The sequence below is a fragment of the Anomaloglossus baeobatrachus genome, chromosome 1 (genome assembly GCF_048569485.1).
Source record: "Anomaloglossus baeobatrachus isolate aAnoBae1 chromosome 1, aAnoBae1.hap1, whole genome shotgun sequence".
In the NCBI taxonomy this organism is placed as follows: domain Eukaryota; kingdom Metazoa; phylum Chordata; class Amphibia; order Anura; family Aromobatidae; genus Anomaloglossus; species Anomaloglossus baeobatrachus.
Genome location: NC_134353.1, coordinates 178,188,171 through 178,208,531, shown reverse-complemented (window position 1 = coordinate 178,208,531; position 20,361 = coordinate 178,188,171). Strand labels below are relative to the sequence as shown.

Below are 20,361 nucleotides of genomic sequence, written 5' to 3'. Positions count from 1 at the left end.
ATCTTTGACTAGTCACCACAACCCCGACCCCATCAACTATGTTTTACTTGAAAATGCCCCAGTGTATCAGTGACAAGCATAGGTTTGTAACACAGTAGACAGTCTCTGATTCTTACTGGCCATGGTTTGAGCAGTAGGAATCATGAAACAGGTTCCCTTTAATGACAAGCTAAGGAATGTACCCAGGTGTTGCAGAATACTGTAATGCTTTCTTCATCAAAGTCTCCCCAATTTCAATAGCTGTACCATCAGTCAAGGTAACACTGGCAAATTTAAAAGGGAATGTATCTGGATTTGGAGCTCCCCCTGCAAGTGATATCATGGATGGTGGTGACTTCATCAATAAATCAGCTGCAAAGAGAGAAAAAAAAATAAATTAACTAAAAAAGCAGAAAGTCTTCCATTTAAGAAATTGCAAGAGCTGGCTATACTATCAGAACCAGATAATGCTTTGGATTGCTCAGGATCTCACAGAAAAGAGCGTTTAAATGTCCACCATAAGTTCCAATGGACACATTTCTTATAGGTAGATGCACATATGACCTATGATAGTATTGCAATTCATGTATGACAGAAATGATAACTTTATATTGCACTTAAAGCTATTGTTTCTATGTAGATAAAGGGTGGGCTTCACAAATGCTTGTATTACACACAGGATGGTATAACTGCAGGTTCTCACAGTCATATCATGTTTGCTAATGACTGTGTGTGGCGAAAAACTAACACTCCACGTCATTGTGAAAACAACATTCCCACTGTCACACATGGTGGTGGCAGCATCATGATATGAAGATTTCTTCAGCAGAGACAAGGAAACTGGTCAGAGTTGATGAGAAGATGGATGGAGCTAAATACTGGGCAATCCTGGAGAAAAACATGTTAGAGGCAGCAAAATACTTGACACAGGGGTGTTGGTTCACCTTCCAGCAGGACAAGGACCCTAAACATACTGCCAAAGCTACAATGAATGGTTTAGATCAAAGTCCAGACCTAAGAAGTCCCATTGGGAATATGCGGCAAGAATTGAAAATTGCTGTTCACAGACGTCTCCATCCAATCTCCCTGAGCTAGAGCCATTTTACAAAGAATAATTGGCAAAAAATTCAGCCTTTAGGTGTGCAAAACTGGTACAGACATATCCCAAAGGACTTGCAGCAGTAATTGCTGAAAAAAGTGGTTGTATAAAGTATTGACTTAGGAGGGCTGAATACAAATGTAAGTCACAATTTTCACAAATATATTTTTTAAATATTTAGTAAACCCTGTATCACTTCCTTTACACTTCACCATTACTTGCTACTTTGTGTTGGTATATCACATAAAATCCCAGGAAAAGATATTTGTTTGTGGGTGTAACATGAAAAAGAAATGTAGAAAAGTTCATAGGGTATGCATTCTATTTAAAGGGCACAGAGAGGGCATTTATTACTGTCTACTTAGATTGATTTTAGCACTATATGGTTTGTGTAGAGGTGAGGTAATGGGAGGTAAGGTGCTGAAAAAGCAGTAATCCAAGATGTCCGTGTGTTACATTTTGTAGGGACTTTGATGGGAGAAATGGTCATGGTGGTCTAAACTGAATTGTAAAGAAATGGAAAATTAGGTATTACAATCATCGAAAAGGTCAGTGGTGAGAGTCTGTACACTATACACATATGCAGATGCTCACTGAAGTGTGGTAATATCAGTCCTAGTACAGTGGTTTTGGTTAATAATCAGTATGGTAGTATTATCACTACTATACAGTGCCTACAAGTAGTATTCAACCCCCTGCAGATTTAGCAGGTTTGATAAGATGCAAATAAGTTAGAGCCTGCAAACTTCAAACAAGAGCAGGATTTATTAACAGATGCATAAATCTTACAAACCAACAAGTTATGTTGCTCAGTTACATTTTAATAAATTTTCAACATAAAAGTGTGGGTCAATTATTATTCAACCCCTAGGTTTAATATTTTGTGGAATAACCCTTGTTTGCAATTACAGCTAATAATCGTCTTTTATAAGACCTGATCAGGCCGGCACAGGTCTCTGGAGTTATCTTGGCCCACTCCTCCATGCAGATCTTCTCCAAGTTATCTAGGTTCTTTGGGTGTCTCATGTGGACTTTAATCTTGAGCTCCTTCCACAAGTTTTCAATTGGGTTAAGGTCAGGAGACTGACTAGGCCACTGCAACACCTTGATTTTTTCCCTCTTGAACCAGGCCTTGGTTTTCTTGGCTGTGTGCTTTGGGTCGTTGTCTTGTTGGAAGATGAAATGACGACCCATCTGAAGATCCTTGATGGAGGAGCGGAGGTTCTTGGCCAAAATCTCCAGGTAGGCCGTGCTAACCATCTTCCCATGGATGCGGACCAGATGGCCAGGCCCCTTGGCTGAGAAACAGCCCCACAGCATGATGATGCCACCACCATGCTTGACTGTAGGGATGGTATTCTTGGGGTCGTATGCAGTGCCATCCAGTCTCCAAACATCACGTGTGTGGTTGGCACCAAAGATCTCATTCTTGGTCTCATCAGACCAGAGAACCTTGAACCAGTCTGTCTCAGAGTCCTCCAAGTGATCATGAGCAAACTGTAGACGAGCCTTGACATGACGCTTTGAAAGTAAAGGTACCTTACGGGCTCATCTGGAACGGAGACCATTGCGGTGGAGTACGTTACTTATGGTATTGACTGAAACCAATGTCCCCACTGCCATGAGATCTTCCCGGAGCTCCTTCCTTGTTGTCCTTGGGTTAGCCTTGACTCTTCGGACAAGCCTGGCCTCGGCACGGGAGGAAACTTTCAAAGGCTGTCCAGGCCGTGGAAGGCTAACAGTAGTTCCATAAGCCTTCCACTTCCGGATGATGCTCCCGACAGTGGAGACAGGTAGGCCCAACTCCTTGGAAAGGGTTTTGTACCCCTTGCCAGCCTTCTGATCCTCCACGATCTTGTCTCTGATGGCCTTGGAATGCTCCTTTGTCTTTCCCATGTTGACAATGTATGAGTGCTGTTCACAAGTTTGGGGAGGGTCTTAATTAGTCAGAAAAGGCTGGAAAAAGAGATAATTAATCCAAACATGTGAAGCTCATTGTTCTTTGTGCCTGAAATACTTCTTAATACTTTAGGGGAACCAAACAGAATTCTGGTGGTTTGAGGGGTTGAATAATAAATGACCCTCTGAATAAACTTTTCTCAATTTAAAAAAAAAAATAAAAAAAGAAATAACATTCTTTTTTGCTGCAGTGCATTTCACACTTCCAGGCTGATCTACAGTCCAAATGTCACAATGCCAAGTTAATTCCGAATGTGTAAACCTGCTAAATCTGCAGGGGGTTGAATACTACTTGTAGGCACTGTATATCTTGGTATGCTGGTAACATTTGGTTATGGACTTGGTGGTATTATTTGTCTATTATATTGTAGTATAGGAGACTCATGTTTGTGAAAAGTGTTGTGCATTCTTGAGTAAATTTTCAGCAACAGCTTGCCAAATCCTCACAGTGACTAATATAAACACTGTTAAGACTGCAATTTGCATACTTACAGTCACGTAACGACTAGAGTCACAACCTTAATTTCTTGTCGTTACAAGAGGACAAGTATGGAAATGTAGCACCCCTGAGGTATCAGGTGCCACAAAATGTAACCTGTGGAAACTCAAACCCTGGACTATCCGTGCCAGCCAACACACCAGCACCTTCAGGCCACATACACAACCCCAACACCAGACTGGGAGACTGCCTAGGAACAGGTACAAGGTATTGGCACTGATTGGATAGTCGCCACCCAATTTGTAGGGAGAGACCCAGTGAGGGTGAGGGGCCAGTGGTCAGTTGGGAAGTTGGCGGGAGGAAGTAGTCAGTTAAGAGAAGTGAGCAGAGTTGAGGAGTGTGAAGGAAGGAGTAGAGGAGTTGAGAGGACAGAGAAGGAGTTGAGAGTGAAAGTACAGAAAGACCTGACGTAACAATGGAGTGCTGTAATAGGAGTGAGGGACTGTGGAGTACGGAACAAGAACTCCAGGAACCGTGGATTACATGTAGAAGTGTAAAACTTCAGGAACGGCGGGACGCCTGTGGAAGTCTGGAACCAAGGCCCACAGGACTCAGTACAAGTTGAAACTGCAATACTGGTGTGGACTGTTTCCTTATCGCCCCGTGCACTTACACAGATGGTTCCCCACTACAATCCCCATCAGTCACTGCTGGAGCCTGTCCCTGCTTGGGGAGGGCCCAAAACACCTAAGCTGCACTACTCCATCAGCCCCAGCAGAACCCTGCAACCTGGCTGCATACGGCAAGTGGCATAGTCGAGAACTCTTTTTATTCTATTCCCTTTATATTTTTAACCCCTTTTTTCTGAGGGCCGACCTCCTCAGGATCACGGAACCGGGCATCGGCCACAAACACGACTGTACCCCCCTGCGCACCAGCAGTAAATTTTGGTCAGGCAGAGTAGTATCTGTAATTCAGACCTCACTTAGGCTACTTTCACACTTGTGTTCAGCGCAGTCCGTCACTATGGAGAATAGCGCAGTCCGTTAACGAACTGCGCTATTCTCCATAGACTTGTATGGACGACGCACTGTAACGCAAGTGTCAGCGTTGCATCCGCTGGACGACGCAGCGTCGTTATTTTGACGCTGCGCCGGGCGGATGGAACGCTGCATGTAACTTTTTTTTGAGCAGCGGAAACCTTTATTTTTCACTGCGCATGCTCTTTTTTTTTTTAAATCACAAACTTTATTTTATTTCTCGGTGGCCGAACGTTCATTTGAGCGCTCGGCCGCCGGCATGTCAGGGCACTCAGCTGAGCGCTCGGCCGCCGGCATGTTAGGGCAGTCAGCTGAGCGCTTGGCCGCCGCCATGTCAGGGCACTCAGCTGAGCGCTCGGCCGCCGCCATGTCAGGGCACTCAGCTGATCGCCCGGCCGCCGGCATGTCAGGGCACTCAGCTGAGCGCTCGGCCGCCGGCATGTCAGGACACTCAGCTGATCGCCCGGCCGCCGGCATATTATAGCGCTCAGCTGAGCGCTCGGCCGCCGGCATGTGAGAGCGCACGGCCGCCGGCTATTAAGAGTGATCAGCTTATCGTTCACAATAGTCGGCTGCCGGTACTGTAAAGAAGAAAAAATAAATAAATAAATAAATAAATAACGTTTTCCGTTATTTTGTACGATCCGTAGCATTGCGTTGTGCCACTATATGCAACGCATCAGTTGCATCCGTCACACAACGCAATGCTACGGAAGCCGTCCAATGCAAGTGTGAAACTAGCCTTAGAAAAAATTGCAGCATGGGCCAATATACTGTCAAATGCAAGGATGAACTTCAGTCCCAGTCCAGTCTTAAAGGGAACCTGTCACCAGATTTGTCTCCTATAAGCTGAGGCCACCACTTATAAGCCCTTATATACAGCATTCTAGAATAGTGTGTATATAAGTTCCAAGGCTGATCTGTATAACGTAAAAAAAAGCTTTTTATTATACTCATCTGCAGGGTGGTCCGATGCGATGAGTGTCGCTGGTCTTGGTCTGGCACCTCCTATCTTCTTACGATCACCGTTCTCCTTCCCTGCTCCATGTGGATGACGCGTCGTAAGTGATCCACACAGAGTACTGGGCAGAGGAAAGTACTGTTATGTGCAGGTAGGGGAAAGGTCAAAGACCGCCTGTGCATGCACACTACATGGCCACAGCAGGGCAGAGAGAAGTGTGTATAAGAAGCAGCACAATGGAGGACTCTGTATGGATGTCGTAGGATGCATCATCCAGACGAAGCTGGGAAGAGGACGGTGACTGCACAGGATAGAAGAGGTGACAGACCGAGATCAGCGACGCCCATAGGATCCAACTGCCCCGCAGGTGAGTGTAATTGTCATGCTAAGTATGGGGCAGAACCAAGCGAATGGAGAAAGGGAAGGGAAACCCTGTGTCTAGGGAAGGGGGGGGATGGTGACCCTTGAACAAGCCTACTGCTGGGCCCTGGCTTCCTTCACCACCCTAGATAGGTTCCACACATATACGCCGAGCCGGATACCTAATCCTGAAGTAGGCCCTAGGTAGGGAGTGACTGGGATGAGCACTTGGTCAACCCCACTAAGCACTAAAGAAGACATAGGGATAACAAACAGGGGAAAAGTAAACAACTTACCGCATTTTTCGCTTTATAAGACGCACCGGATAATAAGACACACCCCAAACTTAGACATAAAAAAAAGGTGAAAAAAAGAAAAATGGGGTCCGTCTTATAATCCGGTGTTCTCTTACCGGAGGGGGGCAGCAGTGGTGGTGAAGCGGGGTCACAGGAGGCAGAGGTTGTGCTGGCAGGCACGGCGGGTCAGTGGCAGCGGGGTCCGTGGTGGCAGGTGGCGTCCGGGGTGGCAGGAGCCGGGGGACCCGTGGTGGCAGGAGCCGCGGGGCCCGTGGTGGTGGCGGCAGCAGCAGCGTTGGCGACGGCGGGTGAGTCATGCAGCAGGCCAGTGCAGTGAGTGTCCCAGTGTCCGCGGTCCCGGTTCAAATAATGGCGCCTGCGCAGATGGAGCTCTTATCCAAGGGCTCCATCTGCGCACGCGCTGACTCCCGGGGGAGCGCGTGCGCAGATAGAGCTCTCATTCAAGAGCTCCATCTGCGCACGCGCCCGCTGCCGTCAATTGAAACTGGGACCGCAGACAAACTGGGTAACTTGCTGCACAGCCGCCCGCCCCGCACGCACAGAGTGGCAGCCGGCAGGCTGCCCGCCCACCCTGCGTGCAAGCAGCCGGGTACCTGTGCTTGCGTGCGGGTGGCAGCCATCTGCCGCCCGCACAGGCACCCGACCGCCGCCCGCACACAGCACCGGGCCGCCGCCCACACACAGCACCCGGCCGCCGGCCACTGCCCGCACACAGCACCCGGCCGCTACCCGGCCGCACACAGCACCCGGACGCCGGCCGCACACAGCACCCGGCCGCCGCCCGCACACAGCACCCGGCCTCCGCCCGCACACAGCACCCGGCCTCCGCCCGCACACAGCACCCGGCCTCCGCCCGCACACAGCACCCGGCCGCTGCCCGCACACAGCACCCGGCTGCCGCCTGCACACAGCACCCGGCCGCAGCCCGCACACAGCACCCGACTGCCGCCCGCACGCAGCCACGGGTACCCAGCTGCCACCGCACGCAAGCACAGGTACCCGGCCGCTTACACGCAGCCACAGGCACCCGGCCGCCCGATCACCGCACAGACAGGACCCCTAGGTACCGCTATATTCGCTTTATAAGACGCACCCCCCATTTTCCTCTCAAATTTTTGGGAGGAAAAGTGCGTCTTATAAAGCGAAAAATACGGTATCTCCAGATGACTCAGGGAGAGGCACTGCAACAACCACAAAGATACTTCAGATGTATGAAAGCTGATTGCTTTCACTGAAGACTTGTTAATGGTATAAGAGCTATCACCAGCACCAAGTAATAGGAAGTGAAAATATATAAAGACACTAAGGGAGGAGCTGATGAAAAACAGCTGGAAGGCTGAGAAACTCTGCAGGGTCCTAAAGGGAAAAGGATGAAAACCAAGTAGAAATAATGGAAGGTCAGGGAGCAGTTTGCACAGCCAAACTCGGTGACCTTCTATAGCCGGACACCACAGGACTGTGCCACCCGTGACACACACGTGACAATAATAAAATCTTTTTCTTATGTTATACAAATCGGCCTTGGCATTTATATACAGTATTCTAGAATGCTGTATATAAGGGTTTACTGGTGGTGGCCACAGCTTATAGGGGACAAATCTGGTGAGAGGTTCCCTTTTAAGGACGGATGTCAGGCAATCAATTTTCAAATCAATGTTATAATCCCTGATTATCTTGTATTTATTTCAAAATATAAGTGACCATACCACACTTTTAACACCTCCTACCTTGGCAGAAACAATTAAAGGGGTGGTCCGAAGGCAACATCATTTTCCTTCTAAATCCCTATTTGATGGCATAATCTAAGCTATTTTCTAATAGACTTGCTTAAAAATTCCCTATCCTTCCCTCACTATTTTATCTAACTGCTTTTCTATTTTTTTTTCACTTCCTGTCTGATGATGCTTTGTTTGCGAATTCCCAGTGCATGCTGGGATACTAAAAGCATCATCAGGGTACAGAGGCTGCAGTCACTGTCACAGCCCCTGCCCCCTCTCTGAAATGAAGCATCATCAGAGAGGCTCCTGCCTGCACACTATGCGATGTGCACAGCGCACATTCTGTTGTTGGCTTGGATGAATATTAATAAGCCGACAACAGAATGGTCATACCCAGCATGCAGGAGACAAGCACTCTCCCACAGGTGATGGCACTGGCCAGGTATTCTGGCACTGTTCTGTTAATGGCTTTCTATTACTATTGATTTAAGCCAACAACAGAGCGGGCGCTGGGCATATCGCACAGTACACAGCACACAGGGACAGAATAGGGACACAACAAGGACGAGCACAGCCCCTGAAACGAGCATCACGCTATAAGTTCAAGGTAGGGGCAGGGACAGTGACTGCAGCCCCTGACGCCTGCTTTGATGATACTTTGTTTGAGTATCCCAGAAAGCACTAAGATATTCAAATGAAGAGTCGTCAGACAAAATAGAAAAACATTTAAAATGTAGTGAGGGAAAGATAGGAAATTTTTAAAGTAAGCATATTAGAAAATAGTAGCGTGCTGGTATTTTTTCCTGTATGGCATCAAATAGATAGGGACTTAGTAAGAAAAGGACTTGACCTTTGGACCACCCTTTTAAGTATGGCAACTGAAATAGATGTCAGAGGACCATTTGATAGAATATGAAGGTAATTTGGTCTTACCCACCAAAGTTGTTGGTAAGTGTCTTTTACATACTGTATGATGATATTTAGAGATGAGTGAACCTTTGTATGTTCGGTTCGCCAGGTACATTTGAACCTTAAAAAAGTTCAGTTTGTGACTAAAGATGAGTGAACTTTTGGGAGGTTCGGTTTGCTGGCAGCAAACGAGCCTAGCTCTACAGGCTCACGCTTGATCCGAACCCCAGATCAAGTCACTGATTGGCAGTTTGAGTCTCCGCCGACATACAGGCAGCCATAAGCAGAATACTTCTGGGGGACGATGGGTGGGCTTTGTCCAATTTTTTTTGTTGTTGCACATTACATCTGAGCATGCTGTTGTTACCCCCAGTATGTGCCATTCAAACACTGCAAGCAGCTCACACAGGGCTGAGCACCGAGTTTACTTGGGCACAGCGTTGCTCACACGAGTTTTGTTCGCATGTACTGTACAGCATCCGATCTTCAAACCTGAACCTTGATTTTTAAATTTGGTGTTCGGTTACAAAACCAAACCTCAGGTTCACTCATCTTTATTTGTGACCCTGACTTGATACGAACCTTAATGGGAGTAAGTAATTGGGCAGATCACGGCTCCACAAACATGATGCCAGCCATAAGCAGAACATTCCGGGGGAGGTTGGGCAGGGTTTTTCAATTTTTGTTTGTGTGCACACTATATCTGATCACGCTGATTTTACCCCAAGTGGGAGCCGATCAAACACTGCAGGCAGCTTGCACAGGACTGAGCACCGATCATACCCAAGCACAGCGCTGCTCACTTGAGTGCTTTGCACTCATAACTCACTCGAACTTCGAAGCCAAACTTTGTTTTTTTTAGAAGTCGGTTTCCGAAACCGAACATCGATCCCCATGTTCGCTCATCTCTTGTGATATTTGTTAGTACATATACACATGCCCAGTGATTGAATTATGAACGATAATTTGTTCCTATCTCATCTTTAATGATAAAAAATATAATTTGACAGCGGCACATTCCCTCATGAAAACGGGATGCACTAAAGACATCAAAACAAAAAACAACTTCTAAAAAATGTAAGAAATAATTATTCACAACTTTCTTATATTCTAATTTACTTTTGCTCGGTGATAAAGAAATAATAGCATTTTTAAAGATTTAGAGGATTTAATTATCCTACACAATGATTCTTATAACTTATTTAAAAATGTTTTATATGTAAAACATAAAAGGGAAAATGCAAATTCTACAGAATCTAATTCATTTAAGAGCACTTAAAATGAATTCAGCCATTAAATAACCAATAGCCATTTCTCAGAGCAGAAGTCTATAATCTCATAGCCACAAATAATTTTTATGCTCGTACAGTAAAAGTTACAACACCCTGTAAAAGTGTAACATATTGCAGGAGCTGGTAAATCCAGTGACATGAGGTTAATGTGTGCCTCTGTGTAAATCAGGTTATAGAGCACAATGCATTTCTCCAGAGCGGATCAATCGGCATTTATTCTTACACTGCAGTCTTATGTGACAAGGACGGCAAATTGATGTCTGTTTCCTAAATTAACTTGTCAGATTTTATGACATGTATTCTCTGGGCTGGAGGATGCTGATCAGTTTTTCTACAGTCCTTTTTCATTTAGGAAATTATATTAAAGGGGTTGTCCGGGCATATAATATTGATAACCTATTCTAACCCCCACTCAAAAACGGTGGGGGTTCGACACTCAGGAACTGCACCAATCAGCTGCTCTTAGCTTTGGCAATGGACTGAGGTAAAGAGTGAATGGAGATGACTCCACATCTCTGCACATTCTTTAGCAGATGCTGCCTGGTATTGTCCTCTATAAGATTGGTCCCCAACCTTTCTGACCTTGAGAACCACATTCAGCTGAAAGAGAGGGTCACGAGCCACATTTAGCTTTCGCCCCTCACTGTAGTGACAACCAGGGCTGCCATTACCCGTATAACGACCGCCAAAGCTTTTCCACAGAAATCACCACCCCGAGGCAGTATACCAACAACCAGAGGTTCCTACCTCCATTCAGATCTGCTCTTCTGTGTGGGGCTACTCAGAAAAGTCACCATCTGGAGACCTGCTCTTCATAGCTGCTTGCAAGACCTGGTCCAAATGTGCCGCCTAGATAACAGACAGCCGCGAGCCAATCATCATGGCCCCCTGAGCCACATGTGGCTCCCGAGCCAAAGGTTAGGGACCCCTGCTCTATAACATAAGCTGTTGTGTAGTAGCAGTGACTACTACACATTGATCAGAGCTGTGCTGTTCAACTCTGTTGGCTATACTTAGATGAAGCCAAGTGTAACAGTTTGTAACAGGTGTACCAGCTTGTAAATTTGATTGTTAGGGGTGCCGAGCATTGGACTCCCATAATCTGGTATCGATGACCAGCATCATTTAGAAGTACTTATTCTCTTTTTTGGTTTGCCCTGACATATTACCGAGAATGTCCCCTAATGAACTTAAGCAACTTAAGCTATTCGGGAAGTCACTGCAACTCCATTGTGGGTTTCTTAGATGTTGTGAAAGTTAAGGGGGTGTTAGAGAAGGAAAATAACTTTACTTGATGGGAATCCCAGCTATGGATTCATGCACAATCACGTAGTCGTTTCTTTCATAAGATTCATAGCATTTCACCTACAGATGACATTGTGCATCTGTAGTGCTGAATTGACCGACCAATTTCCAGATCTGCAGCTCTGCGTATCTTAATGTATAACATGGCTGTAGATCTGATACATCTTAAGACAAAAGAACCAATTTATAGGTCTTTTACATTATTTTGAGACAAATCACTTACGGTACATTTTCCCCCCTTCCTACCCAATTTACTCCATAGACATATGGCTGGGTTGTAAGCACACAAACACCTAAATACATGAATGAAGCCTTATGTTTTGCTCTTTTATGTATACTTACTCATTGCTCTTATAGCTGAGGGTTGCCTGGCCGCACTCACAGCTGTCAAAAAACGTGCGTAATTCATGTCTGTGTATAAGGAAAGAAAATAGAAGACAGAATTAATTGCTCCATTTTCATTGTGCTCGTAATTCTCTAACCGGCTATGCAAGAAAATAGATAAAAAAACAAACTCCCAAAGAGGCAATATATCTTTATTTCATGATAGTTATATAGCTCACGTTCAGAGCAAAGCTCTGTAAGCGAAACACAGCAGCCTCACCCTCTACCCATCCTAGCATTAGTTTACAATGCATTTTAAGCTTTTAAATATAAGTGTATGGACAACGAGGAGAGATCGTGAAAAGATGATGGATGTACATAACATGTACTAGAAAGGCACATACTAAGAATGAATAAGCTTTACTTACAAAGTTATGGAAAACTACTTTAAACCTATCAAGGGAACATGGCTCCTAGACCACAAACACTTATTTACTGGTATTCCTACGTTAATACTCTTCCTAACAAGCCCTTTTGTACTGTATATTTGATTGCAGTAAAAAAAAAAATCATTTTATAAATCCATTTACGATACATTAATTGGTGCGAGACTAACTGAGGGGACATTGGTTTCCCCCAAACTAGTCGACCCACTAATCATGTTGTCAGGCCCATCTGGTCATCACATTATTTGAAGAGCCCTCAATACCACTGGCGCTTTGCAAATCCCACACATGCATGCGACTTTCATCCTTTCATGTCAGTATATGTTCCATCTCTTAATATGCGCCCCTTTCTGTTATGACAACCCATCTTTGCCTCATGATTGTCTCCACTCCACTTGTGGCCATTAGTGGAAGATGATGGCTGAATAACACAGACATCATCTGTTGGGAATGTCGTGGGCTCAGTTCTTGAACCCGCACCATTCATCTGCACCCGACGAGTTCAAGATAAGTAGGGTGCTTATTTTTAAGGGGTTAAAGAGGTTCAATCATCTCCTGGAAAATTTTGCAGGGTGAAAGGCCAAACCTTTCTCAATTATATGTGTAAATGTGAAAAAACAAGAATGCAATCATTTGGAAATCTTTTCTAGCCATATTTTATTCACAACAGAACACATAGCAGAAGTTACAGTTAGACATTTTTACATTTCATTTGAGAAGAAAAGAAAACAAAAAAACAACTCATTTAACCCCTTAAGGATGAAGCCAGTTTTGTACTTAATGACACGGCCATTTTTTTGCAATTCTGACCACTGTTATTTTATGAGGTTATGACTCTAGAACGCTTCAGTGGATATCGGCGATTGTGAGATTGTTTTTTGTGACATATTGTACTTCATGATAGTGGTAAATTTAGGACATTAATTTTTGCTTTAATTTGTGAAATAAATCGGAAATTTGATGACAATTTTGTAATTTTCAAACTTCTAATATTTATGCTCTTAAACCAGAGAGTTATGTCAGACAAAATAGTTAATAAACAACATTTCCCACTTGTCTACTTTACACCAGCGCAATTTTTGAAACAACATTTTTTGGGGTTAGGAAGTTAGAAGGGTTCAAAGTTCATCAGCAATTTCTAATTTTTTCAACAAAACTTACAAAACTATTTTTTTTAGGGGGCACATCACATTTGAAGAGACTGACACAGGTCGACAAAGGACACTTTGGCCTAGGTGACAGAAAATACCCAAAAGTGACACCATTCTAAATACTGCACCCCTCAAAGAGCTCGAAACCACATCCAAGAGGTTTATTAACCCTTCAGGTGCTTCACAGGAACTAAAGCGATATGGAGTGAAAAAAGAATTATCATTTTACCTAAAAATGTTGCTCTAGACCCAATTTATTCACTTTTAGAAGAAATAACACAACAAAATGGAACCCACATATCCCACATGTGGTCAGAAACCTCTGTTTGGAGAAATGGGAGGGCCCGGAACAGAAGGAGCTATATTTGAATTTTGGAAAGCAAATTTGGCTGAAATAGATTGCGGGCACCATGTTGCATTTGCAGGGACCCTAAAGGTATATAAACAGCAAAAACCTCCCACAAGTGACCCCATTCTGTAAACTAGACCCTTCAAGGAATTTATCTGAGGGTACAGTGAGCATTTTGAACCCACAGGTAACTTCACAGAATTTACTAATATTAGGCCATCATATTGAAAAGTTTTATTTTTTTCACAAAAATGTTGATTTAGCACCAAATTATTCACTTTTTCAAGAGGTAACGCCAAAAAATGGATCCCACAGTTTGTTACCCACTTTTATATGAGTGCAGTGGTACCCTACATGTAGTCAGAAAGTTTTGTTTGGACAAATGGGAGGGCTTGGAACAGAAGGAGCAATATTTGAATTTTGGAAAGCAAATTTGGCTGAAAAAGGTTGCGGGTACCATGTTGCGTTTGTAGAGCCCCTAACTTACCTAAACAGCAGTAACCCCCACAAGTGACCCCATTTTGGAAACTAGACCCCCTCAAGGATTTTATTCAGGGTTATAGTAAGCATTTTAAATCCACAGATACTTCGCAAAAATGTTGCTGTAGCAGCAAATTTCTCACTTTTAGGCTATGTGCCCATGATCCAGTGACATTGCGTCTAGTGCCAGACCTCCTGCAGAGATGTGTTGACACACTACCTACGATCAGGGTTCTGGATGCTGCGGACTTTAGCTCTATTCTCCCCGTGGAGAACAGTCTCATCTCCGCAGCAAACAATTGACATGCTGCGGCTTGGGAAGCCATGCCGCAGGTCAGTTTATGCTGCAGAGAAAAGAAGCACAGTGGGCAGGAGATTTCTAAAAATTCTTCTACTGCGCTTGTACTGTACAACACAGCGTCATGGAAACAGAGAAAATACTCTGCGTCCAAAATGCTGCAAACCCTGATCATGGGCACATAACCAGAAGCCTATAATGGATGGATGGACAGAGGTAAAACACATATATAATATCGCACCCCCCTTCATATTTTAACCTGACACCCTTTACTGACTTTCATGTGGTACTAAAGGTTGTTTAGCCTTGTATTTACCCAAAAAATAAATAATTAAAAAAAAAACGAAGTGGGGTCCCCCATTTTTGATAGTCAGCTAGGGAAAAGCTGGTAATCCAAATTGGAGGGCACACCATGCTGTTTTTTTTATTTATAATTAAATATAAAAAAAACCAAAAAAACAAAACAAAACATGAGGTCTCCTCCAAATTGGAATACCAGCCAAGGTAAAGCGGACAGCTGGGGTCTGGTATTCTCAAGGTGGGAAGGGCCATGCTTATTTGGCACTTCCCAGCCTAAAAATAGCAGGCCACAGCCGCCCCAGAAGTTGCGCATCCATTAGATGTGCCAATAATGGTGCTTCACACCAGCTCATACTGTTACCCTTTTGCGGTGGCAAACGGGGTAATATATGGAGTTGATACCAGCTGTGTAATGTCATCAGGCATCAAGCCCAGAGGTCAGTAATGTCACGGCGTCTATTAGATAACTGACATCAATAACCCAGTCAGTAATAAAAATAAAATAGACAACAAAAAAAATGTATTTGAAAAACACTCCCCAACACATTTTCCCTTTCACCAATTTATTGAAAAGAAAAAAAATCCAGTCTGCTGTAATCCATTTTGGAGGTCCCACGATGACTCTGGACCTTCCAAAATATGTGGGGCACGCTCAACAAATGTATCCCTCATTTTCTGGAGGAGCAGGCACTCCATATGAGCAGTGTGGCTGCAGTGAATTGAGAATACTACACTCACAGTCTCACACTCCCCGGGTCCACAGCACAGTAGTTTGAGTGCAGTAAGCTCAGTGTCACTGCGTGCAGAGCCGGCTTAGAGCTGCTGTCTGCACATGCGGCCTTCTGCCGACAAGGAGAAGGAGGGGTGGCTGGGGAACAACGTTGCAATAGGTACCGACCGGACCGGGGACTGACGGGTGACCTAGTTGGACCTGGGGACGACTTTTCTGCCTCATCTCACATGTCCAGGGATCAGGATCATGTGAGACGAAGCAGAAATCAGAGGAGGACACACGCAGGCGGTATGCAACTCGTTCGGCAGCCATTTTGTGTGATCGTGAGGGGGATGGGGGCACTTTGCCACACAGGGGGACGAGATTTATCTCCCATCTGACATGTTTGATCATACCAGGTGGGAGATAAATCATTTTATCAAAGTGCTTCCATTTTCTGCAACGTGATCATAATTCTCTGGTGTGTACCAGTGATCATGTGACTGGGGACCGGAAAAAAAGGCCTGAATTGTGATCTCTAAGGTTTTAGCTACACCCCCCCCGCCCCCCGAGATTTTTTGACGCTGAGGGTTGCTATTTACTTTTTTCTTCCCGCAGTTTTAAAATGGCAGATTAGAATAAGTATTCTCTTCTGCTGCCATTTTAAAACGTAAGGCTGCCATAAAGAGGTTAAAAATTGATGGCAGCAAGACATCTCAAAAAAGTTGTTAAAAGGAAAACAAAAGGCTGGAAAAGTTGATGGTACTAATGAAAACCAGCTGCAGAGTCAATTTTCAACAAGTCACATGACTTTCTAAAAAGAGCAAGTTATAGAGGTAGAGTCTCTCAAGCAAAGATGGTCAGAGGTTCATCAATATGAAAAATAATGGGCCTTACTATATCTCCTTTAATATTGTTTTCAGTTTCTGTTTTAGGTCTGAATTGAAAATAGTGTGCATTGAAAATGGAAAAGGGATGGTCAAAGTAAATATTAAATATTTACTGACCATCCCTTTTCTATTTTCAATGCACACGTGGTATTGACAATGTGCATGCGGTTCTCATAGTGGTTCACATACTTCCTACACAGCTTGGTTATATATCACTATAGTTACTCACTGCGTCCTTGTTGGTACGAGTGTGGCGCCTGTTCTGCTGCTGGCAGGCCTCCTGTCATTGTGGCAGCAGCACAAGCGCGAGAGTTGGACGACTTGTGTCTGCTCCCACGCGTGCGCAGTGTTGTCTGACGGCGGGCCCTTGTGCGGCATTGTGATTGACAGGTGGCGCATGCATCAAACAAAGCGATGACGTATGAGGAAGTTAGGTTTGAGTGGGACATTTAAGGCTGCTTTCACACATCCGGTTTTTCCTGTGCGGCACAATCCGGTGCTTTGCAGAAAAAACGCAACCGTTTTTTTTTGCCGCCGGTTGCGTTTTTTTTTTGCAAAGACTTACATTAGTGCCGTATTGTGCCGCATGCGGCAGATTTAGCCGATGTGGCGGTCGGATGGAACGTTGCCTGGCATGTTTTTTTTGTCCGGCAAAAAAACCCGCATCGATTTGCAATGCATGCGGCAGAAACCGCATCCGGCCGCCGCATGCGGCTTTTTCCAGTGCGCATGCTCAGTAGCCTGTCCCAAGCGGCAAAAACCGTATGGGCCGCATGTAAAAAACGTATGCAAAGGATGCGGTATTGTCGCCGCATCCGTTGCATAGGTTTTAGAGCCGGATTGGCTGGCTTTGCTAAAACCGGAGGTGTGAAAGCAGCCTAAACTGGCGTTCAAGGAGGGGAGATACCACTCTCCCTCCCTGAGGAAACCACATGTTGGGATACTTACTTCCCTGGTGAAACGTATGTTGATGGATGTATGGGGGAACCCTTCTCCCTGGAACATCATTGCAGGCAGGGCCGAATTTACCATTAGGCACCCGTGGTCCGGTGCCTGGGGCGGCAGGTTGCGGGGGGGCGGCACCTTCTGGCAGCAAAAAAAAAAAAAAATTGGAGGGAGGCTGAGGCTGAGACTGGGGGGAGGCTGGAGGGAGGCTGAGACTGGGGGGAGGCTGGAGGGAGGCTGAGACTGGGCGGAGGCTGGAGGGAGGCTGAGACTGGGCGGAGGCTGGAGGGAGGCTGAGACTGGGCGGAGGCTGGAGGGAGGCTGAGACTGGGGGGAGGCTGGAGGGAGACTGAGGCGGAGACTGGGGGGAGGCTGAGGCGGAGACTGGGGCAGGCTGAGGCTGGGGGGAGGCAGAGGCTGAGACTGGGGGAGAGACTGATGCTGAGGGATGATAGAGGCTGATGCTTGGGGAGGCTGGGGAGAGAAGGTGAAGCTGAGGGAAGAGAGAGGCTGATGCTGAGGGAAGAGAGGCTGATGCTGAGGGAAGAGAGAGGCTGATGCTGAGGGAAGAGAGAGCCTGATGCTGGGGGAGAGAGCGGCTAATGCTAGAGAGTGGGGCAACATGGAGGTGTCATTATGGAAAAGAGGAAGGCAGCATTAGGAGCTCATGGAGAGGGGCAGCATGCATGGGACATTGTGAGAAGGGGGGCAGCATGCATGGGACATTGTGAGGAGGGGGCAGCATGCATGGGACACTGTGAGGAGGGGGCAGCATGCATGGGACACTGTGAGGAGGGGGCAGCATGCATGGGACACTGTGAGGAGGGGGCAGCATGCATGGGACACTGTGAGGAGGGGGCAGCATGCATGGGACACTGTGAGGAGGGGGCAGCAGGCATGGGGCATTGTGAGGAGGGGGCAGTAGGCATGGGACATTGTCCTCACATCATGCTGCTCCCTCCTCACAATGTACAGATCATATTTCATAATCGAGGAAGGTGTGGTGGGTATAATTTATAAGGGAGGACAGTGTGGTGTTTTAGTTTATTAGGGGCAGTGTGTCAGTCACAGTATATAAGTGGGGACGGTGTGGTGGGAATATTTTATGCTAATGCTATGTTTTGATGTGCCTGTGGTGATCCCCATGGGGGGGTTAGTGCCCTTTGTTTCTCATTGATACTTTTTAAAGTGTTTTACAGAGTAGATCTGCCTTAAACAGATGTCGTGTGTGAAAACTCAGTTTTACGTTGTCACTAAGGGGCGCGACCACTTAAAGTGCCTAGGGCAGCATGAAGGCAAAATACAGCCCTGATTGCAGGCCTGAATTCCAAGCACAAAGCACATTCTTGGTATGAACTATACTTGTGTATGTACATACTTTTTTCCTTGCACTCTGGCACTTTAAAAAGGGGATATTCCATTCTGATATATTATTTATGTTTTTTCCCCCTGTATTAATGGCTGCTATCAATCCGGGGTGCAATAATCTTTTTTTAGCATACTGATCGTATTGTGCTCTTGCTGTACACACTATTTTAATCTATGCTGTAGGTGTCCCTTTGGATATGTTTTTACCATTTGTGTGTGTGTGTGTGTGTGTGTCATCACTTTTGCATATTAAAAATCTGACATCACTTTCTTGTTAAAATATTAATAAAGAATAGAAAATTATTTAAACACATATAACTCTTTTCTTCTCCTGTTTTTGATCTGTTTCATGGAGTGTGTGTTAGCGGTAGGGTTACCCCAAGTGGCACCCTGCCTCCCTACCAGGTTAAATATGGCTGTATGGAGACCTATTTGTATCACTTCTAGAAATCATTGTCTGTGAAGTGCGCCGTGCAATCCACAAATGCAAGTTATAGTGAGAAAGAAGAAGCCATATAGCGACATAATCCAGAAAAGATGCCTCTGTTTCATCATTGATTCATCAGAAATGGAAGTCCTGATGCAATCATCATTCTACACTTCTCCATTTCAGGATCAGCTAAGGCTGCGTGCTCATCAGCGGTATTCTGCCGCAATGCCGGATCCGTCAGAAATGCGGTACAGTTTAATACAGGTAATGCGACTGCATGTAACCTTATATTGCCGCGATTCCACTATATTCAACTGTACCGCATTTCTAACGGATCCGGCATTGCGGCAGAATACCGCTGATGTGCGTGCAGCCTAAGCCTCAGTGTGCCAGATGTAATAAATTATTGGAACAGCGCTTTTATTTTAACCACTTGTGAATATATTAAATAAATTCCTTATACTGAAGCAGTAAGGCATCCTGTATGATTTTGGTCTTCCTGCTTTTCACCTCTAAAGGTTTTCGGATTCTGCTTGACAGTTCAGTGCATCAAGTGTAGCTGAATGTAGGAAGTGATTGCCAAAGAAGAGTTTGGATTGCCGACAGCTACTGATCATTGATTCATTGGCTCTCTTATATAAATAGAGGTGGTGAGTAGAGAAGACAGGACCCGTGGAAGTTCGGTTGGGTAGGTTTATCTGGAATAAAGATAAAGTTCGGTTTGGGACCCGGACTTGACCTGGACCCCAATGGGGGCCAGTAATCAGGCAGTTCGGGTCTCTGCCCACATGCAGCCAGCAATAAACAGATCACTTCCGGGGGTGGGTGGGTGTACATTTTTTTTTTGTACACACTACATCCGATCACTGTGTTTGGTACCCTCAGTGCGTGCCATTCAAACACTACAAGCGGCTCGCACTGGGCCAAGCTCCGAGTACCCTAGCACAGTGATGCTCATGTGAGTGGTTTGCATACGTAAAGCACTGAACCTCTGGTTTGCTCATCTATAGTGGTGAATAGAAATTAGTGTGTGCCGCCCCGATGACGACCGAGGTGCTTGGATCCGGGGTGGTCTTGACTCGAGGGGTCCGGACCCGGGCTCGGTGAGCACTCAAAACTTGAGAAGGGGGTTATTTACAGGGGAAGAGTTCGTGACGCCACCTGCGGGTTGCGGTAATGGGAGTACCGCTGTTTATGGAGGGAGTACCAGGGCAGAAGGTGTGAAGCAGCAAGGTGTCAGTCCCTCCACAGGCAGGGAAGGCCCTGGGCTCAGGGGGTTGGTAGAATTGG

The 20,361-nt window shown here is 45.5% G+C and overlaps 1 protein-coding gene across 7 annotated transcripts in view; it reads right to left on the bottom strand.

Moving 5' to 3' along the window:
• Positions 1 to 20,361, bottom strand: part of AADAT (aminoadipate aminotransferase) — a 177,077-nt gene that overhangs the window by 43,974 nt on the left and 112,742 nt on the right. For 6 of the 7 annotated variants that reach the window (XM_075335007.1, XM_075335043.1, XM_075335058.1 and 3 more), the window contains 2 exons: positions 11,721 to 11,789; positions 183 to 351 (listed from right to left, as the gene is read on the bottom strand). In XM_075335007.1, coding sequence (XP_075191122.1) covers positions 183 to 351; positions 11,721 to 11,789 — 238 coding nt within the window. Of the gene's footprint in view, positions 1 to 182; positions 352 to 11,720; positions 11,790 to 17,276; positions 17,357 to 20,361 lie in introns of those variants that run through there. The other variant, XM_075335053.1, reaches the window with a different exon arrangement.